Raw genomic sequence first — 20458 nt, forward strand, 5'->3', positions numbered from 1 at the left:
AATGGAAAAAGCCAGGGAGTTTCAGAAAAACATCTATTTCTGTTTTATTGACTATTCTAAAGCCTTTGACTGTGTGGACCATAACAAATTGTGGCAAGTTCTTAGCGGTATGGGGATACCAACTCATCTTGTCTGCCTCCTGAGGAGTCCATATAACGACCAAGTAGCAACAGTAAGAACAGACCACGGAACAATGGACTGGTTTAAGATTGGGAAAGGAGTACGGCAGGGCTGTATACTCTCACCCTACCTATTCAACTTGTACGTAGAACACATCATGCGACATGCTGGGCTTGAGGAATCCAAGGCTGGAGTTAAAATCGTTGGAAGAAACATTAACAATCTCAGATATGCAGATGATACCACTTTGATGGCTGAAAGTGAAGAGGAACTGAGGAGCCTTATGATGAAGGTGAAAGAAGAAAGTGCAAAAGCTGGCTTGCAGCTAAACCTCAAAAAAACCAAGATTATGGCAACCAGCTTGATTGATAACTGGCAAATAGAGGAAGAAAATGTAGAAGCAGTGAAAGACTTTGTATTTCTAGGTGCGAAGATTACTGCAGATGCTGACTGCAGTCAGGAAATCAGAAGACGCTTAATCTTTGGGAGAAGAGCAATGACCAATCTCGATAAAATAGTTAAGAGCAGAGACATCACACTGACAACAAAGGTCCGCATAGTTAAAGCAATGGTGTTCCCCGTAGTAACATATGGCTGCGAGAGCTGGACCATAAGGAAGGCTGAGAGAAGGAAGATCGATGCTTTTGAACTGTGGTGTTGGAGGAAAATTCTGAGAGTGCCTTGGACTGCAAGAAGATCAAACCAGTCCATACTCCAGGAAATAAAGCCAGACTGCTCACTTGAGGGAATGATGTTAAAGGCAAAACTGAAATACTTTGGCCACCTAATGAGAAGACAGGACACCCTGGAGAAGATACTGATGCTAGGGAGAGTGGAGGGCAAAAGAAAGAGGGGCCGACCAAGGGCAAGGTGGATGGATGATATTCTAGAGGTGACGGACTCGTCCCTGGGGGAGCTGGGGGTGTTGACAACCGACAGGAAGCTCTGGCTTGGGCTGGTCCATGAAGTCACCAAGAGTTGGAAGCGACTAAACAAATAAACAACAACAACAACAACTCAGACAATTACACTGGATCCTAAGTTGGCCTTACTAAGTTTTTTTTGATAATCAGCAACACACTGAAGCCTAAAGAACTGATAGTTTTCTTACTGGTTGCAGCCCAGCAGGCAGTGGCAAGATCTTGGAAAACAGAAAAGAATTTGAAAATGTCTGTATGGTAGCAAATATGCTGGAAAATTGCTCTAATGAAAAATATTTACGAAAAAGAGACAACCACATTATGATAACACAATTTTTACTTTATCTTGCTTATTAGGCACAATAAAAGCATAATGATGGTTTACCACCCAGTTCCAGGTTCCCAGATAATGTAATTAAATAAGATTATATGCATTTTGCTTTACTGTATATATACTCCACAACTGTTAATAGCTAATACATTTAAATTTTTAAAATATTAACTATTTGGGAAAAAATATTTGCATTAATATTTGATGAAGCAAAATAAAACGTTATTTTTAAACCCAAGCCCAACTTCACGAATTTGAGTGAATTGTAGATTCCATTTGAATGGAAGAGAGTATGTTCCGAAGCCAATTTGAACATTTTAAATCTGATAATCTCTGCTGATTGCATGGAATGCCACCAACCAATGTTTGAATGTATTAAATGAATGTATTTGTTGTATTAAATAAATATAATCTGCTGGAAACGCTGGTAACATTCACACTGAAATTCTTCCTGCTCAAATTATTACCTTTGTGAATATCACACGGGGCTTTTGGATTGTCTCCAACTGACCTGAAACTCCAACAGGAAAAAGAGGAGGAACGGAATGAAATGGAACGGAAAAATGTGGAACTAAAGGAACTAAGGGATGCAGTGGCGCTGCGGGTTAAACCGCTGAGCTGTCAATCGGAAGGTCGGCGGTTCGAAACCGCGCGGCGGGGTGAGCTCCCGCTGTTAATCCCAGCTCCTGCTCACCTAGCAGTTCGAAAACATGCAAATGTGAGTAGATCAATAGGTACCGCTTCGGCGGGAAGGTAACGGCGTTCCGTGTCGTCATGCTGGCCACATGACCCAGAAGTGTCTATGGACAACGCCGGCTCTAAGGCTTAGAAACGGAGATGAGCACCGCCCCCTAGAGTCGGACACGACTGGACTTTACGTCAAGGGAAACCTTTACCTTTACTAAAGGACTGTAGCCAATTTCTGGGGGGGCACAGAGTGAAACGTAAGGAAGAGTTTACAAATGGAAAACAGTTAAGTCTTAGAAATTCCAAGTATGTTTCATTTTTTATAAATAATGTGCTCTCCTGCAGAAGGCAAGATCAGCCAAGGGCATACTATAGAGGGGCACTTATAAGCCATGTGACACATTCCATGGGCCATCTATAATCACATCGGCCTTTTGTGGAATTTCTCACTTTATTGCAGCTCCAAAGGGCTCCAGATTTTATCAGAGATTTTATTTTAAACCTTCCCTCTGCCACCATGCACAGCCCATTTCCCACTCTAAGTCACCCCTCCCAAAGAGGTGCTTGATCGTTAAGGGGAAAGGGGAAAATGGATTCCCTTGTGAGGTGAACAAAATCTTTGAGGGAACAACGAAAAAGCCCTCCCTGGCTCCACTTCTGCAGCTGAACCAGCAGCCTCCTGTGGCTGCTTTAAATTAAAAACAAAGATGTGGGCAGACTGGGGTACAGATTTCTAATGAAAAATGCCTCTTTGTGGCCAATCAGTTTGGTGCCTGCCAAAAGCACCTTTGGCATTACTTATTTGTAGTGACAAATACAAAAAGACAGAAACAGGATTGGCTAGGCTTTTTTTTTTTTGGCCTGGAGACAAGGAATGCTATACCAGGTGAGCAACAGCACACAGAAACCATGCTGGCTGGGTATTATGGAAGTTGTGGTCCCATCTTTCTGCAAGAGGTCTGGCTGAGAAAGGACGTTTTAGTGTTTCATTAAAAGCAGTTGTAGATCCAGTGCTGGTGCCCCAGGGTTTCATAGCTAAGACAGGAACTATGCTGACATGCCAGCCTTGCACACCCTGTGGCTGAGAGTATAGTTGCCATTACGAGTTTATTTCATCCATTTTCTCACCCCGTTTTCTTTTTGAGGCAGCTGGTACTTAAAACACACACACAAATGGAAGCAAAACATGACACATTTCCCATTACAAAGTAAAACCCACGATATTTCTTCAAACGCAGCAGGATCCGCTTTTCTGATAGAAGACACCAGGTGGTTGAAATGCCGGATTCCTTTGTGGCAGCCTAACTTTGCCTGAAAAGGCACCCTGACCATGTTAAGGGTACTTAATTAAGATACCTCTTCTGTATCATTTGGGTCCAGCCTTGTGGCTCTGTGACACCCCCCCCCCCCAAGACTTGGGTCACCCCCCAGCAACCTCCTAAAGTTTTATTACATTATAATTTGTAAGTTGACATGAAGGAAAAACTGCTAAATACATGACTTAAGGATAATTTGAAGCTTAACTTTAAATAAATGTAAATGCGACTGGAAGGAAAACCAATAGTCATGTCTTTGCCCTACCTGTTATTTTTTGGGATGTTCCCCCAAACCAAGCAAGCCTTTAAAAGCCAACTGTGGCCTATGGCCTGGGGAAAAATCTGCTATATTCCATGGGTGTGTAACCAGCACTGGAGCTCTACGCAACCCCTCCAACTTCTTTCTATGCTGCCCCCCCAACTCACTTCTCAGCTGCCACCCAATCTGAATTCAAAAATTAAAACTTGTGGTTGTAATCTCACATGACACTTTCCAGAAAACCCATGAGCACCCATCAATTCGCAAAAGACCGTGCACCCCAGCTAGCATACATTCTCCTACGGTGCAACTAAATTAGTTCTAATAATATATAAGAGCCAGATTATCAGCAAGGGGGTGGTGGTGGGGACAGGACTTGTTTTGCAAAAATGATAAACAGCAGAATCAGCATGGGGAAAACTGAGCATTCAGTGGGGAGGAAAATTGGCAACCTGGAACAGAATGGGATGTCTGCAAGGGGATATGCTTGGCTGTAACTTTGACTTGTCAAGGCAGAGCAACCAGCTTCACCAATGTCTGGAGCTCCAGTTGGGGAAATTTCCCACCATGAGGCCACCCAGCTGGAATAATTGGCCACCTACCTTTCTCAAGGGCTGAGATGCCCATTGAAGCCTGAGCCAGGTCTGCTCTTTTCTCCCATCTGCCTTCATCCGTGTGGTAGACTTCAACGGAGGCCAGGGATCTCTGTGTGGAGTCAACCCCACCAATCACCAGCACTTCCTTGCCAAGCATCACGGCTGCCGCCCCTGCCCGTGGGGTGGGCATAGAAGGTAACACTATCCACTTGTGGGAAACAACATCCAACATTTCCATGGTGTCCAGTGGCTGGCCCTGCTGGCTGCACCCCCCCACCACAAAGAGGTGTCCATCCTGATAGGTTGGGCTGCAGTACACCCGACAGGTAGGCAGTGGGGGGAACGTCTCCCAGAAGAAAGACTTGGTATTGGCTGCTTCCATTCTGCCCAAGGGCCTGGCATCTCAGGAGACTGGCATGGCAATTATCCCTGCAATGAGCTGGTGCCTCAGCATGGCAGCCTTCTGCGTTGGGTCCCCAAGACTGGGAAAGATTCCCCTGAAGCTTATTTCCTACACCATTGGAACTCCACATCCACAAAGACTCAGGAGGTTGGGAGGAAGATCTGACTGCGGGGAGAGGCCAGGGTCCCCCAAGGAAGCAGGCAAGGATTGCCGTGATGGCCAAGAGATGGTGTCTCCACAGGAAAAGGAACCATTCCTCCCCAGAATGGCTAGGAATAACTTGAAGGAAGGGCTAGCCCAAACACTCAGGGTGGTCTATAATGCTGGAGGTCGGCCTCTAACCTCAAGCAGTCAGCCACGCTCAGAAAGAAGGACAGGTTCAGCAGGCTCTTCTGAATGAAGTTGGCACTTCTGTGTCTCTCTATCGATGTCACGTTCTGCTGCAGAGAGAGAATGCACAGTGTGAGAAGGAAGCCAGTTTGAGAAATCTGATCATCACGAAAACCACTCACACTGGATTATAGGATAGCTCCCAAATAAAATCCCTCACGTTTCCATCTGTCCTTCACACTTAAGCAACAATCCCAGACCAAGCAGGCAGAAAAGGCTTCAGCAGCCTAGCTTTCAGTTTGGATTTCACAATAGCACTTCCACTCATCCCATGGGCTCCACTTGGCCTTCCACTGGTCTTCTCCTAGAAAAAATGTACCTCCCCATCTTTCCTCAGAATGAGTGGCCCAGCAAGAGCCTTCCTAAAAAGCCACATTTAAGATTATGAGGGCCAGGACTTGGACCAAGGAAATCCAGGGTCATCATCACTCAGCCAGGGACTCACTGGGTAACCCTAAGACAATGTTTCTTAACCTTGAGTAGTTTAAAATGTGTGGATTTCAATTCCCAGAATTCCCCAGCCAGCATGGCTGGCTGGGAAATTCTGGGAGTAGAAGTCCACATATCTTAAAGTTCTCAAGGCTGAGAAACACTGCTCTAGGCCAATTACTCTCCCGCCACTCAATCTATCTCACAGTTTATGACAAAGCTAAGTGAAATGTGAGCATCCTAATCTATGTTTGTGAAAGCAGAATCAGGATCAAATAGTTATTCTGGATTATTTAACATGCACCCACTTGCTGTCTTAGGGTCCTATGGTGCAATAAAAACTAAAACCAAAGCAAAAATGATATTGGGATATAACAGCCTTTTATTTATTACTAGTCTAAATTCCCAGTGACCTTATTCCCAGCAGCAGCAGCAGCAGCAGCAGCAGCAGCAGCCATCCTCCTACCCCAGGGAAAAGCAACCATGATGTCCTCATGACAACACGAGCCAACCTTAAGAAGGTCCTTGTCAAATGTATAACCAGACACTCCAAGAGGACAAAACACGGCCATGTGATACATTCATATTTTGGTGGAAGGACAACATGTACGGAAAAAGGCACACTTAAGTAAATGTGAAAGGTGGCTGCTGCCATTTGGACAGCTTCAAAGCAATTTCCTGCAAAATTACAACGGTGAGATGGGTCACAGAAGATGAGAGAATTAGGAAGCAGTGGAAAAAAAAGGAGGAAGCCAGCCAGGCTAAAAAACCCTTGCTCCCTTTCCTTTATCCTATCTGCTATAGCCTTAACTCAGGAATGTGACTGCGAATGGATAATTGGGTTTCAATGGACCTCTCTCCTGATTCTAATGTCAATTGTGAAATTATTCTATTCATTTAAGGTGACACATGTCCCAAGTATGCCTGGTCTTAAAAACATAGAAATCAGACAGGAGACAACTGACCATGGGCAATTGCTGAGGGCCTTCTCTTTCATTTACATTCAAGTCCATTGGTCTTGCAACAAAGACACGTCTTTAGCCTCAAAATTAAGGAAAAGAAAAAGTCTCATCTCCAGACAACTCATAAATAACTATACAGTGATAATCAATGCCTTTCTGTGCTTTCCAGCCACCTCCGATATAGCTTTCATCAAGCTGCACTGATTGAGAGTGGACATATCATTCTTCTGAAGAGTCTGAAATTGCTTCTGAAACAGTATGAAAAACAATGATCCCTATGCGGTAAAACCGAAAAGATGCCTTAGATGCAATTTAAAAGCAGGACTGTTTGATACATGTGTGAATTACACACACACACACAGATCTCTATCTACCCTTTAAAATCTTCAGCTGAGGGACTCTTGAAGAGACATTTGCTGGTCCAAGAAATGAAAGAGGTGGCTACCAAAGAGTGTCTTCTGGTGGTGGGGTATAAGAAAGTTCTTGCCAGCTTGGAATCAACTTTACAGCATTGCCCTTTTTGGCCCCAGGCAGAGACTTATTTACCCCAAGGTTGGGAGTACCACTGGAACTCTGGGGACTGCTTTTACGCTGTTGTGGATTTCACATGTACTTACCTGTCACACTCTTCCCATTCAGGGTAAGCAAGTTTATGTAAAGCACAGACAAGGAGTAAGAAATAATAAGCCAAATAAATTAAAGGCAGGAGAGAAGAGAAGAGGAAACATACCTAACTTAAACCAGTATTATTCCCTATACCAGTGCTTCTCAATCTCAGCAGCTTTAAGATGTGTGAACTGGCTGGGGGATTCTGGGAATTGGGAGTCCACACACCTTAACATTTGCTGAGGTTGACAAACACTGCCCTAAACCTCTCCATACATACAGTATCTTTCTATTTTTGCAAGACATCCTGGCCTCCAGTTTGTCCATTCACCACTTCAGACCGTGGTTTTGTTCTTTAAGCTTCTCACCTGGGTCTTTTTGAGGAATTCATCAATTCCATCCCACCATGATCTTCTTGGTTTTTTCCTTCCTCTCCACCGACTCTTTCTTTACCTATCTGCTATGCAATCCCATCCTCATTTGTTCTGTCTGACCAGCCCTCGCCCCCCACACCTCAGTCTACTGCTTTCACACTGGTCACTTGTCTATTCAAGCCACCTTCATTCATCACCTATAATTTATGATCAATTCTTGTTTTACTTCACACACTTCCTCCGTATTGCATTCCCACTTACATCCAACCCACCTTTACGTTTCATACCCAATTCTCTGTATAATGTACAGCAGCACACTCTTACACACAACCATTTTTATTTCTTTTGGCAAAACATTGGTTCTTCAAAAAATGCCACAGACCCCCCACACCACTTCTCTCTTTCTCTCTCTCTCTAACACACTGTGACATTTCTCCATTGTCCCATTCTACCAAGATACACAAATTCATCTACTTCCACTGGTTAGTGACCATTTGTGTAAAACTTACTATTTTAATTCCTCACTCTTCTGGTAAACTCCTGGAGAACGTAACTAAAGGGCATTGCTAATATACCTAAAAGTAAAAAAATAATCATTTAAAAATAGTGAACATAGTGAATTATTGCGTCTTAGTCCTGCTCGGAAGAAAGAAGAAATCAATTAAATGAAAATCTGAGTGCTCCCAAGAGCTGCATTTTTGTGTATAGTTGTCAACTTTGCATGCCACTGATTCTGGACCTTCTGACCCCCAGACGATAGCCAGCAATCGTGATTATATCATCTAAAAGTTTTCCTTGCTGATTTCAGGAAATCAAGGGGCTGCTAAAGTACAGGACAAGCAAAGTCATTTGGCGAGCTTATCTGTCCACCCCAAGGGACAGTAACTTCCCTTTGGTTGCAAATATTAATGACATTCAACTCTTTGATGACAGAATACCATGAAGTAAGGGAAGGGAGTAGAGACACAGCAGCTCTGTGTAGGAAGCCGGGTGTTCAGCCAGCTTGCTACCTTTTTTCACGCGCAATTCCAAGGTCTCAGCAATGGAGACCTGATCCCTAATTGTCCCCTCCAAGCTCCATCTGCAGCTTTTAATTTGTGGCTGGCCCCCTGAGTATCATAAATTCCCTCATTTTAAATCTCACCATCTATGAGGACTCCATGACTCATTTATTTTCAACTCACAAAATTAGGCACTTTAGTAGCTTAATAACAGACAGCTGCAGAATTTAGTAACACAGACATAAATACTGATTATGTGTCCCCCCATTCAGAAATAGTTGTTGCCTAAGGGGACTTTCCAGTGTGCTCTCCTCTCAGAAGAAGGGGGGAAAAAGGCATTTTTGCTTTTGTTATCTTCTGCACCTATGGGAACTAGGAAGTACCGAGTTCGGAGGCTTATAAAAAAATTTAAAAATACAAGTCAAATCTATGGGCAAGGTAATTCTCTTGTGGCATAAGAACTATATAGTTCCTAATAGCATCACTGACTGGGCTTTGGTCCCAAAGGTTCTGTGGATGCAATCTGTAATAAACTAGAGCTCGACGTGAGATGTGGCAGATGCTAAAAAAATTAAAGGAATTCTTGTATCAGTAAGACTCTTAGGAAAAGAATATTGATTCATCAGCTAACCTATACACAGTCAAAGGCATTTTCTGCATGCCCTGTGTTTGACTACAGAAGCAAAGAGCATAGCTGCTCTATCCGTCTTTTCAGTAGCATGATTCTGCTACCATAAGGACTAGAAACTAATTGTTAAATAAAAACTCAGCAGGGCAGAATGAGGTACCATTCAAGGCCTTAAAAGCAACAACTTCATGATTAACAAACTGACAAGGGAGGGGCTGTTGTCATTAGGAATAAGGCGGACTATTTATTTATTTATTTGATTTTTATCCCACCTTTATTATTTTTATAACTAACTCAAGGTGGGGAACATGCCTAATACTCCTTCCTCCTCTTCCTATTTTCCCCACAACAACCACCCTGTGAGGTGAGTTGGGCTGAGAGAGAGGGACTGGGCCTGAGGTCAGCCAAGCTGACATACTTGCAATCTGTCACATGTAACCTGCACCCGCATAGCCACCCTGTCTTTCCCTCCCTTCTCCCCCACCTCATCCCAATTTAAATCCTTTGTTAGCTACTTCATGCGCCTGAATTTGTTAGTCTGAAAAGATGCTACCAGACTCCACCTGATTTTGGGGCACCACAGACTAACACAACTTTCCTCCTAAAATACCTCTACGGTATCTCTGAAGAGCTCCAAACTTGCAATAGGGAGCAAACAAGGAGTTGGCAGAGGAGTTAAGGGACTATCCCTAAGAAATTTTTCCTCTGAATCAAGAGCTGGTACCCAGCTAACCTCAGAAGGAAACACACAGAGAAATGACAAACCTTGCTACCTTGGTGAAGCTGAACAAACAGCAACCTCCAATTGTGACCAAGAATAGCTGGTTCCTGTCCAAGAATACTCAGTCACATATTTATGACAGGCCTTGAAGAAAAATCAAAGAATTGGAGCAGCGAGTAGCCACACCTCAGCTGATGAAAGAAGAAGACAGATCGAGTCCAAGAAAGGAGCTACCACAAAAAGTTATACTGGAAGCCACTCTTCATAAGGAAGATGGTAAACAGGGAGCAAACTTAGTGGACAAGAGTGACAATCAAAAGAAAGAGACATAGAAGAGTTCAGCATCACTGAGAACTCAGTTCTCAGGCCTTGATCCTTCAGGGGAAGAGGGAAAGACATTGTGGAAGAGGAGACAAGGCAATGGAAGAGATGTAACTGCAAGAAGGTGAAGAGAATTATTCTGGTAGTTGGTGACTCACTATCGAAGCAAGGGTGTGCCCACTACAGGTAGTCCCCACCTAGCGACCACAATTGGGACCAGAATTTCAGTCGCTAAGCGAATCTGACCTGATATTACGACCTTTCTTGCGGTGGTCATTAAGCGAATCACTGGGGTGTTAAGCGAATCACACAGTTCCCCATTGATTTTGCTTGCCAGAGCTGGCTGGGAAGGTCACAAATGGTGATCATGTGATTACAGGATGCTGCAAAGGTCATAAAATGCGAACCAACTGCCAAGGGCCCAAATCATGATCACGTGACTGTGGGGACGCTGCAATGGCTATAAGTGTGAGGACCAGTTGTAAGTAGGTTTTTTCAGCACCGTCGTAAGTTTGAACCATCACTAAATGAATGGTAGTTAACTGAGGACTACCTGTAGCCACAATACCTCATGAAGTAGGCTTCTCTATTGGGAGTAAAGTTCAGAGATGTGACAAAACTACTTCCAAGACTGATCAAGACCATTGAGAATAGACCCCTGAGATAAGTTGGTTGCATCTCACAAGGACAGGTAAAATGTGTTTCTTCGAAGCAGGGAGAGTTTGAAAACTCTGAAGAACGTCAGAAAAGAACTTGTACACTGTAGAAAGACGCAGGAGTGCTGCTCTAATGGGCCTATTAAAGCACTCAATAAAAATCAGGGAAAAAAGGGGCTCATAAAATTCATGGCTTTCATTGTCCATACACTAATGTTCAGAGTACTGGAAAAACATTAGACAAGCCTCATTAGGAAAGCAAACACCATTTAACAGATAGGAGGAGGACCTGGTGATGGCAGTTGAAAGATACAGTATGTTCAAAAAGAACTGAAGTGGCAGAAAAAGGGGATCTGCACTGTATGTTAAAACTATTCACTCCTGCTCTACTGGTGCAGGAGGCAGCAATGTCAAGAGCATCTGGATTAAAAGAAGTGCAGGAAGTAACAGTAATACTGTGTGGTTGGGGTATGAGGGATCAGCTGGGCTGTCACAAAGTCCTGGACCCCAATTCATCGTTATTTTATTAATAACGTAGAAGAAGAGAATGTTTATGAAATCTGTGCGCGACACAAAACTGGGTAGAATAGCTGAGAACAGAAATACAATTAAAAGAGTCCCCTTTTCGGGAGAGATGGGCAGTGATAGAAATCAGATAGATAGATAGATAGATAGATAGATAGATAGATAGATAGATAGATAGATAGATAGATAGATCTTCGTAGTCTAAAACAGCGCTTAAATTTTTTTCTCTCAGGACCCTTTCCCACTTTTAAAAATTATGGAGAACCCCAAAAGAACTTTTGTTTGTATGGGTTATATTTATTGATATTTACCGTATTAAAAATTAAGATTGATGCATCTGCTGCCGCTATTACTTCTTACGACTGTTGGATGGGATTTTAATATTGTATTATTTTTCAACGTAGGCTGGCAAATCATTTTGATTTTGTGGACCCCTGAGAGGGTCTTGGGGGACCCCCAGGAGTCCTAAGATCACACTTTAAGAAACACTGGCCTAGAGAAATGAGCTGAAAGTAGCAAAGTGAAATAGAGACAAAAGCAAAGTTGTTCCCTTAGGAAACAAGAATCAAATGCAGAGCTATGGTATGAGGGCTTGGGAAACAGGGTCATCCACTGGGGCAGTCAAAAAAGTCAAGGTGCTGGTCATAACCAAGCAATTGAAGCCTGCCCCTTTTTTTACATGACACATGAAACACGTGGTTACAGCCACCATCTTGATTTTTTTGACATCCCTCTTGCAGATGCCCCCATTGATAACGGTACTCATGAAAAGGATTGTTGACTATTAGTTGACTACAAATAAAGTATGCCATCAGTGTAAAGTACCTCTAAGAAGGCAAATGTAAATTTTAGGTTAGGGTTAGTTTTCAAATAAGGAGCACTAATAATTCTACTTTATTCTATAATGGTCAGACCTTACAAAGAGTACTGTATCCAATTCTGGGCACTACGGTTTTAAGAAAGATTCAGGAAAACGAACAAGTTCCTAGAATGGCAGTGAGGATCAGCAGTCTAGAAACTAGGTCCTATGAAGAGATACAGAAGGAACTGACCACATTTAGCACCAAGAAGACTTAGCATAGATATGACTACACTCTTGAAGTGCCAGAACGGATGATATAAAAAAGAAAGTCAAAACATCTTCTCTATTGTTCCAGGGCATAGGGCACAAAATAATGGAATAATACAAGAATGCAGTTTTGGATTGCACATTAGAAAAAACTTCCCAACAGAAAGATAATTTTGACAGTGCAATAAATATCTCCGAGAGGGTGGGCTTCCCTTCCTTGGATTTGTTCAAGCAGAAACTGGACAATTTCTTGCCAGAAATACTTTTAATTTGGATTTCTGAACTACACAGAGGTTTAGACTCAGTATGGCCTAAATGATCCCTCCAATTCTATGATTCAATAATATTTATAGGGAATCCGCTCATGTCCCCAAATCATTTCCTTTATGTTTTTTCCCATGCGCTTTTTATAGTAACACCTCATCATTTTTAGCAGATGTTAATAGAAGTGCAGACTTTAGTTTAAAAGGGACCACAGTGCACAGGTCTCCAGGCGATCTGCATAAATCGCAAAGGTTCTTGATTTCTAATTATTCAGTAACAGCTAAAAAAGGAAATCTTGATGGAATCGGAAACAGATTATGTATTCTTTCTTCCATTTTAATATTCCAAATGAATATGTACAGAATTCTTTCATGGTAAACATGCACATCTGGCTTCAGCTGGTAGATTTCAAGATTTTTATGAGGGAAAGATAGTTTCCATAAGGCTGAATTTAGCTCTCCTAGGCCTCTCCTCCCCTATTATAAATACATTCCATAGGTAATAGATTATAGGTCACTGAGAGATGTAAAAAATAATTATGAGAAGGTGTATCTTGCCTCTAAATACCAGTTTCTAAGGAACAACAGTGGGAGAAAATTATTGCCATTCTGTCCAGCTTCTAGACATCCGAGAAACAAGTAACTGGCTGGCCATTTCAGGAAAAGGATGGTTGGTGAAAGTTGTATTATTTGCACATCCTCTGAAATAACAAATTGAATTATCATGTGCTGATAAACCGATAGAAATTGATTAAAAATGAGTTTAACAGAACAACATAAATTGCTTCAGGGCACCTCAGAGAACGTTTAATAAGATCTGGTTACAATTGCCTTGGTATTGGAGTTGCAATCCTGGAGTCGAAACATGAACTCATGTGTTTTGGTCTTGTGCTATTACTGTCACATTTGGTGCCAATATCAACAGGATTGTTAATATGGCTTCAGTGTGACTGCTGCATGCTAAAAGCACTTCTGTTGACTCTTCACTATATATTGACTACATTTTATTTGGAATCTATCAGATCAAGAACTGTGGACTTTTCAAGCATAAGGGTTGGCTAAAAGAGCTATACCACTGGAAAGAGACATCTACACCTGATTTATAGCAAGGATTACTGATATTTATAATGGGTAGTCCTTGCTTAACGAATGCCCTGTTTAGCAACTGTTCGAAGTTACAATGACACTGAAAAAGTAACTTTATGACCAGTCTGCACGCTTAAGACTGTCACGTCATCCGTGTAGTCACGTGATCTGAGATTCGGGCACTTCACAGCTGGATTCTGAAACTGGCAGTAAAATCACAAGTTGTGGTCACATGATGTCTCACTCAACAACTGTGGGGTGATTCACTTAATAATCATGGCAGAAGTGAGGTTGTAAGTCCATCATGGTCATGTGACGTCTTTCTTAATGACTGCATTGCTTAGTGATGGAGTTGTTGGTTCCAATTGTAGTCGTTAAGTGAGCACTACCTGTGTTTGTCAAAATTTCAATTAGTTTTTTTCAACATGGGGCAAGGAAGACTTTCAAGCACTAAGATCACAGTTGCTGAAATTATTTTGTTTATATCATAATATTTCAGGCTGTATTCGCTGTATTTATAAATACTTGTAAAATATATGTTTTTCTCCAGACCTAAAAATAGGAAGCTTCTAAACGAGAGAGACTCATCTGGATACCTTGCTGGAAATAATGTGATTTCCAGATTCCCCTGAGCAAGACTACTACAGAGTGAACTGATGTAATCCTATTAAGAAAAATCAGTAGCCATAGTATTTTTTGAAGTGTCATTGGGTAATGGATGCCTGAAAGGCCAGTTCTGAGTCATTATGTTGCACGTACGAGCTATCTAGTTAGAAGACAGGTCAGATAGATATTTTTAAGTGAATCCCCTGGGTACGAACATTCTAACTCCTGCTGAAACAACCAAGCTGGAGAAAGAATTTCAGATGGGGACGATATTCACAAATACTCCCCATCATTTCTCATCCCCATCATTTCTCATCACTTTCACTCTGTCCAAAAAAGAATGGAGAGTCTTCAAGGAATTTGCAAAAATATACGTCCTGTTCCTTTCAGCGATGATCTTTTGGCAGCTTTCCACCTTGAAACTGAGGTAGTTCTCTCTATGGAGCAGCTTTATCCCAGTGAGTTCAGTACAGGTAGTCCTCGCTTACTGACCACCTTGTTTAGCAACCATTCGAAGTTACAACGGCACTGAAAAAGTACCTTTACTACTGGTCCTTGCATTTACGACCTGCGTGTCTCATGATTCACATGATTGCCATTTGTGTGCTTTGCAACTGGCTTGCAACAAGCAGAGTCAACGGAGAAGGTGGCAGTAAAATTGGAAGCCGCAGTCACGTGATGTTTTACTTAGCAACCGTGGTGCTTAGTGACAGAGTTGCTGGTCCCAATTGTGGATGTTAAGTAAGGACTACCTATGACAACTATGGAAATGAAAGGAATCAACTGCCCGGTAGCTCTGGCTACCCACGCAGTTCAGTGGAAGCAACTAAAAATTAAAAAAACTTTTTTTTAGCAGTACTTTCACAAAGCAATATGCATAGGCCAGCTAGGTTTAATTCTGTTGCTGCCACCTTTACCGTCTTATACCTCTACAAACGGCTTCAGAGTTCAGCCTTAAGCCATCAGAAAATTCCTTTTTTATTAAGTTGAGTTCAATAAGCCCGAATTCATTTGAAGGATCATGCTTACAGCACGTAAAAGAAAGTTAGAGAGTCGCTTCTGTTCTATATTCTGAAAGGAACGTGCCTGCTTTGCTACCACATGCGATAATTCTGCAAATTAAGTTGGGTGAAGGTATTGACTTGGTGTAATATTCTATTTTCAAGGCGAGGGTAGCAAATAATTTGGAATATTAGAGCAAGAACTACGAAAACAAAAGGTTAGGAGAAAGTGGGATGAGAAGCAAGAGAAAGGCACTGGAAAGAGCTATGGATCACTACTGTACAGGTAGTCCTCACTTAGTGACCACAATTGGGACCAGAATTTTGGTTGCTAAGTGAATCGGTCACTAAGTGAATCTGACCTGATTTTATGACCTTTCCGCGGTGGTTTTTAAGCGAACCACGTGGTTGTTAAGCGAATCATGCAGTTCCTCCATTGATTTTGCTTCCCAAAAACCAGCCAGGAAGGTCGAAAGTGGCAATCACGTGACCACAGGAGGCTGCGACAGTCATAAACGTGAACTGATTGCCAAGCACCCAAATCACAATCACATGACTGTGGGGACGCTGTGATGGTCGTAAGTGTGGTCACAACTCAGTTTTTTCTGCGCCATCGTAAGTCCGAACCATCACTAAACAAATGGTTGTTAAGTAAGGACTACCTGTAAAAGGAAGGCAAGCCTATCCTCAAGACCTTTCCAAAAAGGAAGATACACACAAAAATTCTGCACAATGCCCAGCTTCCCCACTTTGTCAAGCTAGGGAAACCAATCCTGAGTTTTCCTGCCCTGTCTAATAAATGTGTGCATGTGGCACACATGCAGTGTATGCATAGACGTGTTGGTTTGTACATACCTATCAGAGATTACCTTCCCCGCAAAAAGGGCAGGGCAAAGCAATGAGACTAACTTGACTCGTAGCAATTATCAATTGAATTAGTTGAATTAGACAACAAATTATAAAACCAACTGAGCCCTGCATATACCGACCATTCTCTTCTCTCACAATACACACACGTGCATGACTCACACTTACACATTCTCCTCCTTCCTTCCAACAAAAACAGTAGAGCAGTTAAATAAAAAAGAGAAAGCCAAGTTAGGAGAGGTTGCATTTACCAGGCAAACCATCTCAAACAATAGCTAACCCTCAAAGATGTCCAGGCTTTGTAGAAGGAAAGAATCTTCTCATTCTTTTCAACAATTTCTATTCTTATTAGGTGACGCCGGGTGGAACAAACCCCACCCACCATTTCGCAGTTAAAAACACCTTCCTCCTGCGCATCTATTCTGTGGACCTTGGGACCTGGCCTACCAGCGTGAAAGGATGCTGAAGCCTGCCACAACTTTTGCCTATTCCTCACACCTCTGAAGCAATCACAGGTAGTCCTCGCTTAAGAACCATTCATTTAGTGACGTTTCAGACTTACAATGGTGCTGGGAAAAAACAGACTGGTCATCACACTCAGATCGTCGTAGCATCCCCACTGTCATGTGATCACAATTTGGGTGCCTGGAAACTGGTTCACATTTATGACTGTCATAGTGTCCCATGGTCAGGTGATCACCATTTTTGACCTTCCCAGCAAAATCAGTGGGGAAACCGCGTGATTCCCTTAACAACCACAGGGTTTGCTTAATACCTGCGGTGATTCACTTAACGCCACCGCAAAAAAGGTTGTAAAAGTGGATTGGATTTGCTTAATGACCACTTCGCTTAGCAACCAAAATTCCATCCCAGTTGTGGCCATTAAGCAAGGACTACCTGCATGCCAGATACCAAGCATCAGTCATTCTTCATAACCATAAGAGTGAGAAACTTAAAACCAAGATACTCAGAACACAGATAGGCGATTCCAAACGTGTGCAGTAAAGACAAAGAATCATAGATGCCTGAAAAAAGAAGAGGAAATCTGGAGAACGTTTCAGCACCAGATTTAGCAAGAAAGCAGAAAAAAAGGAAAAAGCACCAGCAGCCCTTTTGAGAAGCCGGATTTATCAGGTTTCACCTCTTCCCCAACCATAAGCCTTCTATCAGACTGCAGGGGAAGTGATTAATATTGTTATAATATTAAACACTGACATCTAAATATTACTGATTTCTTTTTCCCACTTTTCTACCTTGTATGGTGTTTTTCTACATTAAAGCACAAGCAGGGACTGTTCCTTACATTCACACACATATACACGTTGCATTAGGAACCTTTCAGATGAAACGCAAAATAAAAGCATTTTAAAAATTCCATTTTTCACTGCCCTCGCCAATTAGCCCACCCTGTGCCTCTCTCCTGCAGCTAAATTCATTGTCTGGCTTGATATCCCCCCGAATTCCCAAAGGTGAGGCAGGAAACAGACGTGCAGAGGAAAATCACTGTACAAAGAAGAGGTTTAGCAACTGTCACCTGCCTGTCACCCCTCTGAAAATCTCTCCTCCCTCATTTACTCCTGCTCTTATTTATCTATGGGGAGCTTCCTTAAATACGAAAGAGGAAGAGCCATTGGAAGGAGGAACCGAGCCCTAGGAAATGAAGCTTAGCTGCAGAGCTCTTCCCGACATAATACACTCTGCTGAACTCACTCTTCTTGAGCCTGGCCCTGGCCCAGCTTCAGCCAAGTTTTAAGTCAGCCAAGCACTGCCAAGTAGGCACGGCCTCTGCCCCTGGGCGGTGTTTTAAAGACAAGTAAGGTACAATCAGAAATCAAATCCACAGGCAAAACACGGGAGGATACATAAAGAGGACCATCCTACTTTCGGGATACTTTCAGGATACTGTGCGGTGCTTCTAAAGTTCTCTGATTTGCTCACTATTCTTAATTTGGAAGTTCATCAACGTGAAGAACTACATCTTATCTTAAATGTATTACTTGGAAGGAAGCTCCAATGATTTCAAGGAAATGTGTCCACACAGAGATGACATCAAGGGTGCTTGCTTAGAAATAGGACATGTTTTAAAAGATCCAGATATTATTCAGGCTTCATTCCCTTCCCATCTGCTCTGCCATTCACCTCCTGCACCTTGTTGCTTTTGGTAACATGCCAACCATCTTCAATTAACTAGTCTTCTACCATAACATAACTGACCTTTAGTATGGAGCCATCACATCAAACAGCCCTTAATCTTTATCAAAAATCCTGAGGTCTCACCCTTGCCTAGAACACTATGGACTTTCTCCAAAAAGTTGTTAAATATGTGTTTATTTTGGTTACATGTGCTTGGTCAGAATCAGCCATTCCTCTCTTTCTTTCATTACTTTCTAGGGGCAGGTTCTGGACCTTGAAACATATTCAGAGTCTTCTTCTACCTGATGCTGGATGAGGATTACGAGGGCATCAAGGTAGGGAAGGTTGGGCCAAGTCAGTCTCTGGATCTAAAACAATCTACCAGGGAGAGGAGCCATGTCTTCATCTCAGCGGTGCTCCTTTTGAGATTCTTTCTCCAACACGTATCTGTCATAAACACAAATAAATGTTTGGGGGAACTGAAACCAATCAGCTTCCAGAGAAACAGCTCTGCCTTGCCACCCTTCTCCCAAATCTTCACTCTATGCTTCCCAAGATGTTAAGAATCCACAAGTCAAAGCTTAGAAATCTCTACAAAGAGCTGGGATTCAAGCAGTGCTAGTAACCATCCATTTCTACACTACTTAGAAGGCATGCTATCAGTTCTAGATCTCACATCTTCTCTGAAGAACCAGTATTGCAATTTTCCAGTCCTCACTGTCACCTTGTTTGGCTCAAGTGACAGATTCCTGTTGTCCACTGTCACAGAGCTCTGATTTAATATTTTCCAACCAAGAGTGCTGGATGGCTGAATATATCACAGGCATAAAGCTAATGAGAAACTGCAAGTAAGTAAGTCTACCAGCCTGATGCCCCTACTAAGCTTCTGAGCTTACCTTGCGGGGTGGGGGTGGGGAGGCTAGAAAAATTTAGCCACTTAATACAGTGTAATTATTTATTCCCATCAAATTGCTTATTAGAAGAAGGTAAGCCCATTCATCGGCTCAGACAAAGAGAGGTCTGGAGGAACTCACCCTTGGAAAAAAGGCTTAGAGATTTGGGGCAGATTTAATTTGGGGGTGTAAAGAGGTAAGGAAGGGGGTGTGGTATATGTGGATAGGAAAATGGTTATTCTCCCTTTTTCTAAATGTGAGAACCTGGGTCCAGCAATTTTTTTAGGATGGGACATTTAGAAAAAATAAATATATTTCATGTAAGTAGAAAAAGGCCATCGATGGGTACTCATCATGATGGCTGAGTTCCAAAACTAAATTTGTAGGAGTATGTCTGAAAAAAACAATCCTGGGAATCTCACAGCTTCTTGGGTCCTACTGGAGCAGCTTCTTGGGTCCTATTGGAGCTTTCTGTCTGATCCAAGAGGCTTTCTCCTCCTGGGGGGGAACAAGCCAGCAGTGCATAGTCATGTCAAAAACAAAAAAACAAAAAAAAACCTCTCCCTGCTGGGGAAGAGCTTTCTGGTCTTCACTAACTGCTTGGAGCAGAGGCCCAGGTCCAAAGTGGGGGCCGTGGGGGTACTAGAGCAGCGGCCTACGATCTTCCTAATGAAAATGGAGAAAAAAAGGACCCCGCCCTTGATGTTTTAGGTGCCACAAAGAAAATGTGGGGCAGCAACTGTTTTGCCTAGGGGAAGGGGCAAAAACATGGGGAAGAAATTAGTTTCTCCCTGGCTTCAATCAAAAAGGCAGCTGACTTTGCTAAAAATTACCAATTTTTCTCCAGTCTTTTTCTCTCTATAATGTTTCTGAGTAGTAGGAATTACTTTCTAATAAAAATACACAGGGTAAATTCATTTGTACTACTAGGACTGTTAGGGAGGTGGGGAATGGAACACGAAGGAGAAAAACACTCTGCACAGGCTTAGAGTTACTCTTTGCAAGACACTGAAAGCAAGCAATGAGGATGAACCCCGGCTCAAAACGCTCTCCGAAACACTTATTTCTGAATGCATGCCTTGGGGAAGGGGATAGCCGCGAAAGGAAGGAATTAAACAAAGCGGAAGGATCACAACACACGGCGTCGATTCCCGGATCCTTCCTGAGATTTATCGGATATTTATATTTCTAGCAAGCGAGGAGTTTGGAAAGCCTCGCTTTACGAGGGCCGGGAGAGCGTTTCTTTTTCGGCAGCCGGTGCAACCCAGCACTCCCGCTCCAGATGGCCGCAGAGG

At 42.6% G+C, this 20458-nt stretch overlaps 1 protein-coding gene across 2 annotated transcripts in view; it reads right to left on the reverse strand.

The window, feature by feature from the left end:
- The window catches only part of KLHDC8B (kelch domain containing 8B), a 44183-nt gene that overhangs the window by 21862 nt on the left and 1863 nt on the right, over positions 1 to 20458 (reverse strand). For both annotated transcript variants that reach the window (XM_063291441.1, XM_063291440.1), the window contains exon 2: positions 4236 to 5072. In XM_063291441.1, coding sequence (XP_063147511.1) covers positions 4236 to 4611 — 376 coding nt within the window. In that variant the 5' untranslated portion in view covers positions 4612 to 5072. The remainder of the gene's footprint in view (positions 1 to 4235; positions 5073 to 20458) is intronic.

Source organism: Candoia aspera, chromosome 2 (genome assembly GCF_035149785.1).
Source record: "Candoia aspera isolate rCanAsp1 chromosome 2, rCanAsp1.hap2, whole genome shotgun sequence".
Lineage (NCBI taxonomy): Eukaryota > Metazoa > Chordata > Lepidosauria > Squamata > Boidae > Candoia > Candoia aspera.